Source organism: Scyliorhinus canicula, chromosome 1, assembly GCF_902713615.1.
Source record: "Scyliorhinus canicula chromosome 1, sScyCan1.1, whole genome shotgun sequence".
Taxonomy (NCBI): Eukaryota; Metazoa; Chordata; class Chondrichthyes; order Carcharhiniformes; family Scyliorhinidae; genus Scyliorhinus; species Scyliorhinus canicula.
In genome coordinates this window covers 207,556,390-207,572,962 of record NC_052146.1, presented here as the reverse complement: position 1 = coordinate 207,572,962, position 16,573 = coordinate 207,556,390, and the positions used below count along the sequence as shown (strand labels likewise).

Genomic DNA, 16,573 nt, shown 5'->3' with positions numbered 1-16,573 from the left:
AGAATAAAAACAATATTTAAAAAAAACATATTTCTTAGAACCTACCTCACTGACCAAGCTTTTGTTCAACTGTCCCCAATTGGTGTCAAAACAGGTTTGACAATGCTCCTGTGAAGAGCCTTAGTTTTGACAATGCTCCTGTGAAGAGCCTTAGTTTTATTATATTAAAGGCGCTACAAGTAGTTTTTTATTTTTAGGAGGAATTATTTACCTCCTAATCATGGCCAACTCATAACTAGATCTCTATATTGTATAAGCCAAATTTTGATTACTACATAATTTGTGTTACTTTGTGTTATGCGCATTTTAGTGGGTTTACAGTAGTTTTGTGGTGATGATTCATAACTTGACAATATAGTTTAAGGTTCAGCCCTCATTTCCATAGTGATTTTATTCTCGTCAGTATACACATAAATAAAGAGTTTCTTACCTTTGATACACAGCGGGTTACTGGGAGTCAGTTCTTTGCTTGGTTTTGATTGCATGTGACCACGCTGTTTTTTCGCTTCAACAAACTGTTGACCCTGAAATCAACATCTTTCTTTACAAGTGCACTAATTTCCTGCAGACAATAAAAAAAAACAGTATGACTTCATTTTGAAATTATCCAAACACTTTTATTTTCAATTTATATTAATTTTTCCACACAAAAAGCATTTAAAATTACGCTTTTCCGCTGAGTCTTTCAGCCAAACAGAAACAACATGGTCGATTTTCTGACCTTATGCTCCTGGCGAGGAACTAAGTGCACAGAATTCAGGCAAGGAGACCAGAAATCCTGTTAAGTCTGCTGATATTGATGCCCAAATACCAGATATGCATTATTCCTGCTAGGTATATGCAAACATGTCAAATCTTTCCTACCATCTGAGTAATCTCATGCCTCCTTATTCTATTTTTATTTTCCTTTGGTCTTCCAAAACCATGTATAATCTGCAGTTGGATGTGTGGAAGAATGCTCTGAACCCACTACAAAACCAAGGAAAACATCAGCCATGTTTCACTTCCCATTCTTCGCCACCCATAGCAACATCACTATGACTTGGAACTCTTTAGCCATATTAGGGTACCAATCTCAGTGTTGTTTTTAAACTCTTTCACACCATAAAGTTCTTGTGACTTTCTCCTCTTTGAAAGGAAATAAAGCATATGTCATATCCCTAGGATATGAAAGAGATCATAAGCTGTTTAAATCATACCTTACTTTCTGCTTATTTAAATAAAATTGACTTTGGTGTGCCAAAAACATGGCTGCCAGAAGTCACACAATTTGCTAGTTGGCTGAGTTCTGGAAACTTCCAACAGTAATTGATGTGTTGGGTAAGCTGGGTCTATGTGGACTGCGTTTGATGCAATATAGAGAGAGACAGGCTTCCAACACTTGATGAGATGCAACACGATTTTATTTAATATCTAACTATATTACACGCTTAACTGTTGACACTATGCTGACTTGACTGGAGACCTGACCAGACTAGCTGACTACCGCATGGTGTTTGCACTGGCTGCTGCTCACGAGCTCTGACTGTCTCAGAGGCTGGATCCCAAGAGAGCGGGAAAACTGGTGCCCTCTGGCTTTATAGTGGTTGTGTCCTGTCTGGTGATTGGCTGCTGTGTTCAATGTGCTCACTGGTCATCCTGTGTGCCAATCACTGCCTGCCTGCACTCCATCATATACATGGATGACATCTCCTCCCCCCCCCTTTTTAAAAAAAAAAGTTTGTGTTCAGGAAATAAATATTGAGATGCGCGTGCGTGAAGATGTGTACATGTACTTGACTATATACATAATATGCTAACTTATATACATGGGAAGGTGTCGCTAGTGCAGATATAGAGCAGATGAAACAGTAAAAAAACGATATTTACAGATGTCAAGACGATTAGACAACAAGATTATGCAACATTCAGTCTATAAGTTTAGTCTCTGTGGCGGGCGACAAACTCTGGTTGACCGCCTCAAGGATGGATATGGGGCCACCTGTACTTGGACGGGCGGGACTGCCTCCAATGCGGTGATCGGAGTGGTCAGCAAGATTGCTGGTAGATCGGTGGCCTCGTGGCAGGGCGCATCTGGAGGAAGCAGTGTGTGAGGTGGGACATTACGATCGGGTGGCTGGCGTGGAAGTCTGCGCAGTGCCCGCCTATTGCGTCGGAGGAAAGAGCCATCATCCATGCGAACGAGGAACGATCTCGGGGCCACTTGCTTGACCACCACAGCTGTGGCGGACCAGCCACCGTCAGGCAGCTGAACACGAACACGATCAGCTGGGACCAGCTCGGGGAGATCTGTGGCATGAGCGTCAATGCTGATTTGGATTGGGCCCCGAGACTGCTGCATCTTCTGTATGACCGGGAAGTTGTCAAGGTCCGGAATGTCGATGGCTGGAACCATCGTCCGGAGTGTGCGGTTCATGAGAAGATGCGCTGGAGACAACCCCCCATTGGACAGTGGGGTCGCTCTGTATGCCAACAGCGCCAGGATAAAATTGGAGCCCGAGTCTGCAGCCTTACATAATAATCTTTTGACGATGTGGACCCCTTTTTCGGACTTCCCATTTGACTGGGGGTAGTGGGGGCTGGATGTGACGTGCCGAAAGTTGTATAGCCGGGCAAAATCTGACCACTCCTGGCTGAAAAGAGGCCGTTGTCACTCATCACCGTGAGTGGTATCCCATCTCTGCCAAAAGTTTCCTTGCATGCTTTGATCACCGCCGCCGACGTGAGTCAGACAGCCTGACCACTTCAGGATAATTGGAAAAGTAATCGACCAGGAGGATATAGTCACGCCCCTTGGCATGGAACAGGTCAACACCAACTTTGGACCATGGGGAGGTCACCATCTCATGTTGCTGTAGAGTCTCCTTAGGCTGAGCCGGATGAAATTTTTGGCACGTAGGGCAATTGAGGACCGTGTTGGCAACCGTCCTGGCTGATGCCCGGCCAGTAGACTGCCTCCCGAGTTCAACGTCAACATTTCCCGACCCTCAGGTGACCCTCGTGGATTTGGCCGAGCACCATGTCTCGAATGCTCTGTGGGATCACAATTCTGTCAAGCTTCATGAGGATGCCGTCTACCACCATCAGATCGTCCTTGACATTGTAAAACTGGGGACACTGTCCCTTCTGCCAGCCATTCGTGAGGTGCTGCATCACCCGCTGGAGCAGAGGATCCTTGGCCATTTCCTCACGAATTTGAATGACCCTCTCATCAGAGGCCGGGAGGTTGGAGGCACAGAATTGCCCCTGCGCATCTATTTGACATACTATGTCATTCTGCTCACGGTGTGGTGATAGACCTGGAGAGTGCATCTGCAACAATGAGCGCTTTGCCCGGGGTGTAAACCAGGTCAAAATCATAGCAGCGTAGCTTGAGAAGGATACGTTGCAACCGTGGCGTCATGTCATTGAGGTCTTTTTGGATGATGTGAACCAATGGCCTGTGGTCCATCTCAACCGTGAATTTAGGGAGGCCATACATATAGTCGTGGAACTTGTCGATTCCCGTTAGGAGGCCCAGGCATTCCTTCTCAATCTGAGCGTACCGTTGCTCAGTGGGCGTCATGGCTCTCGAGGCATATGCAACTGGGACCCAGGAGGAGTCATCATCCCATTGGAGGAGCATAGCCCCAATACCATCCTGGCTCGCATCAGTGGATATTTTCGTCTCCTTGGCGGGGTTGAAAAACGCCAGCACCGGGGCTTTGGTGAGTTTTGCCCTCAGCTCACGCCATTCTTTCTCATGAACGGGTAACCACTGGAAATCCATCAATTTTCTGATGAGATGGCGGAGGGCTGTGGTGTGGGACGCCATGTTGGGAATATCCCAAGGAAGTTGACCATCGCTCGAAAGCGGAGGACCGCCTTCTTGTCCTCTGGGGTCTTTGTGGCGTTGATCGCCGAAACATTGTCAGCATCCAGCTGCACGCCTTGCTGCGAGATGTGGTCGCCGCGAAATTTGATTTCTGATTGACCGAATGAGCATTTGGCTCTGTTGAGTCGGAGGCCATGCTCGTAGATCCTGTGGAATACCCGTTTGAGGCGATCGATGTGTTATTGAGGAGTTGTGGACCAGATTATGACTTTGTCGACGTACACTCGCACCCCCTTGATGCCCTTCATCATTTGTTCCATTATGCGGTGAAATACCTCTGAGGCAGAGATGATGCCAAAGGGCATTCGGTTGTAGCAGTAGCGACCGAACGGGGTATTGAATGTGCACAGCTTGCGACTGGACGCGCCCAGCTGTATTTGCCAGAACCCCTTGGAGGCGTCCAGCTTTGTAAAGAATTTGGCATGAGCCATCTCGCTGGTTAACTCCTCTCGTTTTGGTATTGGGTAATGTTCCCTCATGATGTTGCAGTTTAAGTCTTTGGGTTCGATACAGATTCGAAGCTCCCCGAAGGCTTCTTGACGCATACCATAGCTCTAACCCAGTCCATGGGTTCCGTGACCTTTGATATGACGCCCTTGTCCTGGAGGTTTTGCAGCTGCTGCTTGAGACGATCCTTGAGGGATACCGGCACCCGACACAGTGCGTGAACCACAGGGGTGGCGTTTGGTTTCAGCAGGATTTTGTATCAGCATGGGAGTGTGCCCAGGCCTTTGAAGACGCTATAGTATTGTGCTATGCTTTCATTTTGAACATGGAAGTTATCATCAGGTAAGGCCGGCGCCTGTGAGGATAACATGGTGTGGACTCGTTGAACAAGGTTCAGAAGTTTGCAGGCCCGAGCACCGAGCAGGGAAGCTCCGTCAGGTCCTACTATCTCAAATCGCAGTTTTGAGAAAGGCAGCGCATGCTTAGTAATGATGCCCACCCGGAATGGGGATTTGAGGCACTCGGCGTCAGGATCTCGTGGGCTGTCGGGGTCGGAGTCTGTCACGGCCTGTTGTATCGAACAGACGGTTCTGCGCCGTGGCTGAGATCGCTGGATGTTGGGCAGTGGAGCAGATCTGCAAAGGGCTGCGTAGTGGCCAAGCTTGCCACACTGGAGACAGCGTCGTGATTTTGCCAGACATTGCCGCTTTAAATGGGCGGAGCCACAATTCGGACACGACATGACGCTGAAATCAGCGCGTTCCGTGTGCCAACACGCATGCGCAGTGCGGTCGAATGACGTACGCACCTGCGCAGGCTGGTCATCGGTCTCGCCGTCCCCCTGGTCGTGGCGCGCATGCGCTGGAACCAGGGAAAAGCGCGCAAAATGGCCACTCTCATCAAGACTCAGGCCCTGCATTTGAGTGATGGCCTGCACCCGTTCTGCCTCGTGGGGGTTTAGCTTTGCTGTTTCTGCCGCCCTGATGTGGGAGTACCGGTTGTTAGCATGCTCGTGGAGAACGCACGTTTCGATGGTGAGGGTGAGCTGCTTGACTTTCAGGAGCTGCTTGCGAAGGGAATCGGAGTGGACCCCGAAAACAATCTGATCCCGGATCATGGAATCAGTTGTCGAGTCATAGTTACATGACCGCGCGAGGATGCGGAGATGGGTCAAAAAGGACTGAAAAGGTTCATCCTTACCCTGAAGCCTCTGCTGGAAAACGTACCGTTCAAAGCTCTCCTTCACCTCAATGTCGCAGTGGCTTCAGGAGCTCTGTCTTAAATTTCGTCTTGTCTTCGCCTTCAGCGAATGTAAGGGAGTTGTAGATGTGGATAGCGTGGTCACCGGCTGTAGAAAGGAATAGTGCGATCATCCTGGCATCCAATGCGGCCTCGAGGTCAGTGGCTTCAAGATAGAGTTGGAACTTCTGATTGAAATCACCGAGGTTGCCGGCGATGTGGAGCTGCACGGACGTTGTCCATGTTACCGGATGGCTGATTGCTGGTCGACGCAGATTACCTCAAGATGAGTCCGTCAATTCTCAGCATCCAGACCTGGTACCATGATGTGTTGGGTAAGCTGGGTCTATGTGGACTGCATTTAATGCAGTATACCGAGAGACAGGCTTTCAACACTTGATGAGATGCAACACGATTTTATTTAATATCTAACTATATTACATGCTTAACTGTGGGTCGACACTATGCTGACTTGACTTGAGACCTGTTGCTAGCCTGACCAGACTAGCTGACTACCACATGGTGTTTGCACTAGCTGCTGCTCACGAGCTCTGACTGTCTCAGAGGCTGGATCCCGAGAGAGTGGGAAAACTGGTGCCCTCTGGCTTTATAGTGGTCGTGTCCTGTCTGGTGATTGGCTGCTGTGTTCTATGTGCTCACTGGTCATCCTGTGTGTCAATCACTGCCTGTCTGCACTCCATCATATACATGGATGTATATTATGACAGTAATAACAGGACGAAGCTCAACCCTCATCCTTGCAGAATCCCAAACCTAGACAAGGGACCCTGTCTCCCAAGCCTGGTGTTATACCGTCATTTCACTGCGAGACTGTGAGAACAAGTGAACATAAGGCTTTATTATCCAGGAACTCGCCTACCAGTATCTGCTGGACAAATGAGTGCCACCCACAGGTGGCCGGTCTATAAATTGCCCCGGGGAGGGCGGAGCCAGAGGCGGAGCCCACCGGGGTTGCAGTACAGCACCTGGAAGTAGACTGTATTATCATTTCGGGGTCATAGGTCACAGCACTATACAGACAGTTCATACTTAGATGAATACATTCACCACACCTGGACTTTTATTAAAGAGAATATATTCAAGGGCCATACGCGAGTATGTGGAAAATAATGATAATGGGGAGGTTTCACCCTCAATTTTGTGGGAGGCGTTGAAGGTGGTGATCAGGTGAGATCATGGCGTTTAAGGCACCAGTGGATGCGGAGGTGAAGAGGTGCGACAGAAGCTGGTGGATGAGATTTGTTTTCTTTTGCGTTTTAAAATATAAATGCAGAGTGCCCAATTAAGGGGCAATTTACCGTGGCCAATTCACCTACTTTGGGCGTCTTTGGGTTCTGGGAGTGAGACCCACGCAGACAAGGGGATAATGTGCAAACTTCCCACTAACAGTGACCCGGGGCCGGGATCGAACGCGGGGCCTCATCGCTGTGAGGCAGCAGTGCTAACTATTGCACAACCGTGCCGCCCTGATGTATGAGATTCTAAGGGTGGATTGGAGGTATGTGAGGGACCCGACCCCAGAGCTTTTGTGTGCAGGAAAAAACTGCATATGCAGTTTGACTTGCTGTCCACAGATAGCGCGTGCGGCAATTGAGACGGGTGAAAGGGCAGTGTGTGATTATGGGGAGAAGGCCGGTCGTCTCCTGGCACTTCAGGTTAAGCGGCAGGTGGTGGACAGAGAGACTGTTTAGCTTAGAGATATGGAGGGTAGGATGGTCTCTGCCCCGGAGAAGGTGAATGGAGTGTTTTGGGCCTTATATGAGAGGTTGTATAGGTCGGAGCCACCAAAGGACGAAGAAGGGATAGCAGAGTTTCTGAGAGTCTGGAGTTTCCCCAAGGTGGGGAGGTGTTGCAGGAGAATCTGGAGATGCCATCGTGTCTGGAGAAGATTCAGGCAGCATTGTAGCATATGCAGGGAGGGAAAGCAACAGGGCTGAATGGGTTCCCGGTGGAATTTTATGAGAAGTTTTCGGATCAGTTGGGTCCGTTGTTGCTGGGCATGTTCAAGGACCCCTTTGCATGGGGACACTGAGGCAGGCAACCCTATTGCTGCTCCAGAAGAAGGACAAGGACTCCACAGAGTGTGGGTCATATCATTTGATCTCCCTGTTAAACTTGGATGCCAAGTTATAGGTCAAGGTATCGACATTCAAGTTATTGGCCTTGCCTCCTGGAGGTAGATGGGGAGGATCAGACGGGGTTTGCGATGTCGGAGGGAGGAGGTTGTCGTTGAATGTGTGGTGGTTGCTGAATGTGGTGCTTAACCCTGTGGCCGGGCCAGTTCAGAGATCATTGGACTTGGAGGAGGCATTTGACCAGGTGGAGTGGGGGTATCTTTTCGCGATATTGGGAGACGTTTGGGTTTGATTCTTGGTTTGTGTCATGTGTGCAGTTTCTGTATGCGCTCCTTTCGCTAGTATTTTTACTAACACCATGAGCTCCAGGTCTTTTCAGTTGTATTGGAGTAAGAGGCAGGGTTGTCCAATGTCTCCCTTGTTGTTTGCGTTGGCGATTGAGCTGTTGGCCATTGCGTTGAGGGCCTCAAATGCGGGGAGTGGGATTATTAGAGGCGAGGTGGAACATAGTGTGGCGTTATATGCTGACGATTTGTTGCTGTACATTAGGGACCCGGGGTTGTCCATTGAGAATATTTTGGGTATTTTGCATCACTTTGGGGCCTCCTCCGGTTACAAGTTGAACATAGGGAAGAGTGAATATTTTGCGGTTGGTGCATCAGGGTGGGGAGCCGGATTGGGGGGGTTGTCATTTTGGTTGGCGGGGACTAGTTTTCGATACCTAGGGCTCCAGGTGGCAGCGGATTGGGGCAGCTTCAGAGATTGATACAAGCCTGATGGGCAGAGCTAAGGCGGACTTGCAGAGGTGGGATAGTCTCCCATTATCTTTGGCGGTCTGTGTCCAATCGGTTAAGATGTACATCTTCCCAACATTTCTATTTTTATTTCAGTGTCTCCCAGTGTTCCTGTGCAAGTTGTTTTTCCGATATGTCAAACTGCTTACTTCCGGTTTTATTTGGGTGGGTACGGTCCTGGGGATTTGGAGGGGAGTGCTTCAGAGGCAGAGACAGGCAGGGGGATTAGCATTGGCAGATTTACTGTATTATTATTGGGCAGCTAACACAGCGAAGGTACTGGCATGGTGCAGGGACCTGGAGGCTATCGAGGTTGAGATGGAGTCAGAGTTATATAGGGAGACAAGTTTGGGGAATTGGTAACAGTGACACTTCTGTCGGCAAAGTACTCAACGAATCCAGTGGTAAAGTAAAGTAATGTTTCTTGTCACAAGTAGGCTTACATTTAACACTACAATGAAGTTACTATGAAAAGCCCCTAGTCGCCACATTCCGGTGCCTGTTCGGGTACACAGAAGGAGAATTCAGAATGTCCAAATTATCTAATAGCACTTTTTTACGGGACTTGTGGGAGGAAACCGGAGTGCCCGGAGGAAACCCACGTTGGCACGGGGAGAACGTGCAGACTCCACACAGACAGCAACCCACGCCGGGAATCAAACCTGGGACCCTGGACCTGTGAAGCAGCAGTGCTACCAACTGTGCTACCATGCTGCCCCATGGTGGCCACGCTGAAAAGGCTAACAATGCAGGCCATTCATCACTGGCCAAACAGATTCCACTCATTGACCATAAGCAACTGAAAAGGTCATATGTCACTTCAAAGAATGGCGTGCAACGCTACTTTAGGTTTAATCACATCATTCACATCTTATCACCCTCCAGATATGGGCGGGATTCTCCGATTCTGAGACCAAGTGCTGACGCCAATGCAGAAACCGTGAACTTTTTTGACAGAAAAACCGGCGCCGCACCTGGTCCAATTCCGCTACCGTTGACAGGCTAGCACCGGTGCCGCACAGAACACAATCGATTCCAATGAAAAACGGCGCGGGATTCCCTGGGTCCATGATCGACACTCGGGAGGCTGACAAGCTGCAGCCGCACATACACATTACACTACCTATACACACTTATCCCAACCAAAAGGATGGCGCTGTTTGTGCTGGAGTGTGCCCATACAACTCATGGGTCATCTGGGGCCAGAGGGCATCCAGGCCCTGAGGGGACACCTATAAGACCCATGGTACCAGGTTCAAAGTGGGCTGTTAGCGGTATGCGCAGCTACATGGCTGCCTTACTGGCTGTGGCAATGGTGCTCCATGCACGTCCACCGCGACCCCACAACTTACCTCCTGGCCACTTCCCACTACTCCCCTTGTCCTGGCAGAGGCCCCCTGGCCAGTGGCACAACTGTCAGTAAAGTATGGCGATGTTGGAGTCCTTCCATACCCCCTCTCTCTCCTCAGCAGCCACCACGCCGGTTTCACGATTTTTAAAAGTACAAGTGAACCACAAAGTTGGGAACTCAGCCCATCAGAGGCGCAGAAGCCCTGGAGAGTAACCGGGTCAGGCCACATATATGCAAACGGTGCCAACTATATGTGCGGAGTGATACGTATTGACACAGTTTGAGGTGACGGAGATTCGCGATTTGACGTCAAATTGGCGCCTGCAACGATTCTGATGCCGAGAGCTATTCTTCGCACAATCATATTTCCCGATTGTGGCATCGGCTAACTGAGAAACCCGCCCATTATCTCTGGAATGTAATGTTGCTCAATTGTATGTGTGTCCTAGAGTCTCAGGGGTTAAGGCTGCATCAGGCACAATGCAATCATGGCACTCAAAGTTGTGGAGCCCCATATTTCCCGTCGGTGTCTCAATCAAGCTTCCTTTCTGCAATCTTTAACAATTGTTGCCTTCAATGTTTACTTTCAGAGAGAAGAACTAATGGATCCAGGGCTCAATGCTGTGTGGCTCAGAGTCCCCATTCATTGGAAGAGGCAAAAGAGGGACAGCTGTTGCCATGTGCAGCTCCAGCAGAAGGCACCACCTGGGAGACATTGCAAAGGGGAGTCTGAGCATGGACAGGCAGGGGAGGAGGAGAGATACAGACAGCAGTGGTGATTCGCCAGTCCGAGGCTTTATTGTCGAAGAGTCTCCTACTTACAAATGAGTGCGAGGCAGCACCAGGCATGCTGCGATTGTCCAGAGACCTTGTACATCACATATGCCACATTCTTCATAAAGACTAAAAGCCAGGTGGGGTTGGACACTTACCCCTGCCAGTGGCTTTAAAGGTGACGTCAGTACTTAATTTCTTTGCTCTAAGTCTTTCCCGGGAACAGAGGACCTGCGCAGCAGCATCTCAGTGCGCAACATCGCACTGCAAGGAGGTCAGCAGTGGCCAGTACAGGAAGGGCCATTATTATGTTGGGTTTGCCTTGGACAAGGACAGACTGGCTCAAAGATTCACCAGCTTTGCAGCCATCTCAAGTTTCCCAAGAGTGCAGGGTACAATAGATTGCAATCCATGTGGCTATATGAGCTCTCTGGCAGTTCCTAATGTTTATAAATTGAAGAGCTTCTCTCAACCATTGCTGTTCCATCAATGTGAAACTAGTGTGTGATCATCACAAGCACATCCCACACGTGTGTGCACATTACCCCTGGGAGATGCCGTGACTCCTGCATCCTCAGTCACTCCAAGGTGTCTGGGATTTTCGAAGGGCCAGAACGTCCGCAGGTATGATTTTTGGGGGATACTTAAACAGTGACTGATGATTTCTGTGCGTCTTCAAACCCGTGCTGAAGAGAGATACAATGCTGTTCAAAGCTCCACGCGCTCCCTTATGGAGCAGACCGTAGGACTTCTGAAGATGTGCTCCAGATGCATGGACTGCTCAGGTGGCTTTCTGCAATACATACCAGAGAGAATTTCCCACATGATCACAGCATGCTGTGCCCTTCACAATCTGGCTATGCAAAGAGGTGAGCCGTTGCCAGAGGGTGAACTGGAGGAGGATGAGAGCTCATCAGAAGATGAAGATGCATATCCAGGAAGCCCATGGGGCTGCTGAAGGACAGTAAAAGCACGCTGATGCCATGGAGGAAGGAAGATGTGAGAGACATGCGTGATACTTTAACAACTGACAGGTTCCAGGAGGAGTAAAGGTACGTGAGGTCATTTGAACACATCTCCCCTGGCGCTCCAAGCTATCCCTTCTCACCTCAGGAGACATCTGAACTATTGCTGAGAGAACGAATCTTGCATTCACACATGCGTGTTCTGACCTCATGAGGTTGGGGGAGTGGGCCAAGGTAGGGTGTACTTTCAGAGGGTCAGTGCAGACTCGATGGGCTGAATGGCCTCCTTCCACACTGTAGGAATTCTATGCCGCTACAGTATCATTGCTGATGAGCTTCTCTCAACCATTGCTGTCCCTTGAGGAATAAGGGTTCAAAATTTTCCCATTATACACACCTAATAAAGATTTAAACACATCTCTGTGACAACACACAAGAATCAGGAGACTAGTTGCACTGAAGCTATCACATGGATGTTCATCTTATAATGGGACACTGCCACATCAGTTGGAGGATGACAAAACATCAAAATAAAAGGATTCTAAAGTACAAAATCACAATACCTTCAGTTGACTAGAATATTCACATATCCAGCCAATGAATTTCAATAAGTGCAATTTAATTACACTGATAGCACACCTGTGAACTAGCAGGGGCGTCAATTTTATATGAAACATTCCGAAGTCTAGTACTACACCTTGGCTCGGCCCCAACATCTGCAGCAGAGGTGGAAGCAGCCTGCTGATGGATACCCCTATTGCCTAAAAAGACCTTGGCGAAAGTCCTCAGGTGGCCCGAGCACTAGAGAGCCCCAGCCTGACAAGGGTCACACACTCAGGGTCAGAGGTGCCCACGGCGGCCTGTGCTGGAGGGGATGCGGGCACAGGTATGGGGTACTCTGAGTGGCTACACACCTTTGGAGTGTCCTGAGTGGAGGTACCCGAGGTATCCAGCTGATGCTTCTTCTCCCTCTGGGTGCCAGAGGGCCCTGGCCTTACATCTGCAGATGGGGCACCTGGAGGATGATCATGGTACCTCATCCCCATGTCGCCTGCATCCTGATGGTGTCCAACAGGGTGCGTGGCCATGGAATGCAGGGCTGAGCATAAATCCGCAAGATCTGCCGAACCAAGGCCTCCACGATGATCGCCAACCTTCCCATGGTGGCTTTGAGGCGCTACCATATCAAAAACATGACATCTGATAGAATGTGGATGGACCATAGTCTGCTGAGTGACTCTTGAAACTCAGCTTGATGTTCCGCTGCCTGCCATTACATCTGCAATATTTAGCTGCCATTTGCTTCTATAGTCTCAGTGTCTGACTGCAGCATGTGAGTGGTCTCCAGCAGCCTTCCAAGTGCCAGAGACCTGGACTGTCCCTGCCTCCGATTACTGCAAGGACATTTCAGAGAGGTGTTCTCCAGAAGTGACCCTAAATCTAATATAGAGCTGTGCCCCACAAGGTATGTGTCTCCGTGCTGGTGGAGGGGATTGTGACAGATCTTCATGAGCTCCCTCATCCTTGGATGGGCTCAGGCTGCTGCTCAGCTACCTGAATGGTCACAATCTGCTAGTACCTACCAAAATGAAAAGAGAGTTTCAGTAATAATAATAACCTTTATTAGTGTCGCAAGTAGGCTTACATTAACACTGCAATGAAGTTACTGTGAAAATACCCAGATTTTTTCAGTGTACATTTGATTCACTTTGATTCTCAGGATTTGATGAAGTGATAGAACTGAGGTCCGTACTGCGTTGTTGGAGAAGGCCAATTTCCCTTCCCCACAGGAGCAATTCCTGTCCATCCCAGGAAGGTCAGCTGAAGCCTCTTCGAATTCAGTCAGAGCGAGGGTTTCTGCCGTTCTTCCCCTGGTTTGGGATCGCTTGCACATGTTTCATGCCAGTTCAGCCTGTATAAAGGTGATTCGAGGGGGTGGAGAAGCGGTTGGGTGAAATGCAGGAATCCCTGGATGCCATCTTGAACAATCTCCTGGCAAAAGGTTGGTTGGAGAAAGTGATGAGTGAGTTGGACTGGTGTTTAAATATGGTCCCAGAGCCTTCGAATCGCCAGCTGGTGTCAGGTGGATGAATCAGCTCCCAACCCGCCAGATGATTCAGAGATACTTGCTAATGCATAATTAATTGTGGGCAGCACAAGTGATTAGCACTGTGGCTTCACAGCGCCAGGGTCCCAGGTTCAATTCCCCACTGGGTCACTGTCTTTGCAGAGTCTGCACGTTCTCCCCCTGTCTGCGTGGGTTTCCTCCGGGTGCTCCGGTTTCCTCCCACAGTCCAAAGAAGTGCAGGTTAGGTGGATTGGCCAAGATAAATTGCACTTAGTGTCCAAGGTTAGGAGGGGTTATTGGGTTACGGAGATAGGGTGGAGGTGTGGCCTTAAGTAGGGTGCACTCTCCAAAGGCTGGTGCAGACTCGATGTCCGAAGTCCGATTCCCAGACTGGTGCAGACTCAATTTGTCAATGGCCTTCTTCTGCACTATATGTTCTAATTGGGCCGCAAGTATGAAATTAGGCACAAATTCACGCCATTTCAGCCAGCGGGAATGGAGCCGCCAGAACCACCCATCAATGCATTTAGATTACGAAATGGAGAATTCCACCCTAAGTTATTGTTTCTGCTGGCTGGGAAACCTGGAACACTTGGACACAGACTAGGGATAAGGAGCTGATCATTTAGGGCTGAGACAAGGCGAAATGTCTTCACTCAAAGGATTGCGAATCTTTGGATTTCTCTTCCTCAAAGTATCGCAGATGTTCTATCATTGAATATATTTAAGGCTGAAATGGGGACATTTTTGATCTTTCAGGGACTATTATAGGGAGTTGGCAAGAAAGTGGATTTGAAGCCCAAGATCAGCCATGATCGTATTGAATGGCAGGTTTGATGGGCTATGCGGCTCCAGCATAGTGCTAGTGCAGCGCTGTACTAGATGAGAAGTTGGTGCTCGTCTGGTTTTCCAGGTCATTATAAAAGAGCAGGGGAATCGTCCTCAGTATTTATTGCTCAATCAACATCTGATTTCCTAGTCATTTACCTTCTTTATGGCATCTTGCGGTGTGCAAATTGGCTGTATTTCCTATAATAGTGACAAAATTTCAAAAATATTTCATTGGCTGTTAAATATTTTAGGATGTTCTGAAGCCAGGAAAGGTGCTACATTCCTTCCTTTGCTTTCTTTCTCTCTTCCTCAACCTTTTCCAATCCATTATTAAAAAACATACAATTTCAGTTTAGTTATCGAAAGCGCCTTATGCATCATCTCTAGCAGCAGGTCAGTCAGTTATTTTCAATATACCTGATGCACTATCAATTACCACAAAGACGAGAGTAGTGGAATAATCGAGGCTTTATTGAGCAAAGATGTTGTGCCTCCTGAAGCTGGAACTAGAATGGCTGCAGCACCAGCGAGCACACACATTTCTACGCCGTCTACTGGGCGGAGACAGCAGGCAGGGACTTACCCATGTACCTCTACTATACGGGCCATACCGTAATAGTGGTGACTACCACATTCACCCCCTGTTAAAAAAAAAAAGAGTCCAGCAGGGGTGGTGGAAAACATTACAAGTAGAAGTGCGGCTTGCACTCTGCGCAAACCTGGCAGTCTCTGGTGACAGTCCTGACCTCCTCAATGGAGTAGGGCAGGTTGTGGGCCTTGATGAAATGGAAGAACTGGGTGACCCCTGGGTGGCAGAGGTCATAGTGGAGAGCCTGGAGTTGGTCCACTTGTGCGCTGGCACATGTACCGCGGGATAGGACATCAGGGGGCTCGGTGAGCTTCCCCGGGCGATACAAAATCTCATAATTATAGGTGGAGAGCTCCATCCTGCACCTCAAGATCTTGTCATTTTTGATCTTGCCCCGCTGTGTATTATTAAACATGAAGGCAACCAACTGTTGGTCAGTGAGGAGAGTGAATCTCCTGCCAGCTAGGTAATGCCTCCAATGTCTCACAGCTTCCACAATGGCTTGGGCCTCCTTTTTGACAGAGGAGTGCCGAATTTGGAGGGTGCAGGAAAAGAAGGCCACTGGCCTGCCCGCCTGGTTGAGGGTGGCGGCCAGAGCTATGTTCGATGCATCGCTCTCCACCTGGAAGTGGAGGGACTCGTCGACCACGTGCATCGTGGCTTTCGCAATGTCTGCCTTGATGCGGTTGAAGGCCTGGTGGGCCTCAGCCGCCAGGAGGAAAACTGTGGACTGAATGAGTGGGCGGGCCTTATCCACATAATTAGGGACCCACTGCGCATGATAGGAGAAAAATCCCAGGCATCGTTTCAGGGCCTTGGAGCAGTGGGGGAGAGGGAGTTCCATGAGGGGGCACATGCGGTCAGGGTCAGGCCCTAGGACTCCATTTTCCACTACGTAGCCAAGGATGGCTAAGCGGTTGGTGCGGAACCCGCATTTCTCCTTATTGTATGTGAGATTAAGGAGTTTGGCGGTCTGGAGGAACTTTTGGAAGTTCGTGTCGTGGTCCTGCTGATCGTGGCCGCAGATGGTGACGTTATCTAGGTACGGGAAGGTGGCCCGCAGTCCGTACCGGTCAACCATTCGGTGCATCTCTCGCTGGAAGACCGAGACCCCATTAGTGACGCCGAAGGGAATCCTAAGGAAGTGATTGAGGCGGCCATCTGCTTCAAACGCAGTGTATTGGCGGTCCTCCGGGCGGATGGGGAGCTGGTGGAAGGCGGACTTCAAGTCCACTGTGGAAAAGATTCGATACTGCGCAATCTGATTGACCATGTCAGATATGCGTGGGAGGGGGTAAGCGTTGAGCTGTGTGTACCGATAGATGGTCTGACTGTAGTCGGTGACCATCCTGTGCTTCTCCCCAGTCTTCACAACCACCACTTGGGCTCTCCAGGGGCTGTTGCTGGCCTCAATGATCCCTTCCCGCAGAAGCCGTTGGACCTCCGACCTGATGAAGGTCCTATCTTGGGCACTGTATTGTCTGCTCCCGGTAGCGGCAGGTTTGCAATCTGGTGTGAGGTTCGCAAACAGGGAGTGTGGGTCGA

At 49.4% G+C, this 16,573-nt stretch overlaps 1 protein-coding gene across 1 annotated transcript in view; it reads right to left on the bottom strand.

Annotated features, from left to right (window-relative positions):
- The window catches only part of LOC119971323 (SLX4 interacting protein), a 229,150-nt gene that overhangs the window by 120,473 nt on the left and 92,104 nt on the right, over positions 1–16,573 (bottom strand). The window contains 2 exon segments of the mRNA XM_038806719.1: positions 431–520; positions 523–562. Coding sequence (XP_038662647.1) covers positions 431–520; positions 523–562 — 130 coding nt within the window.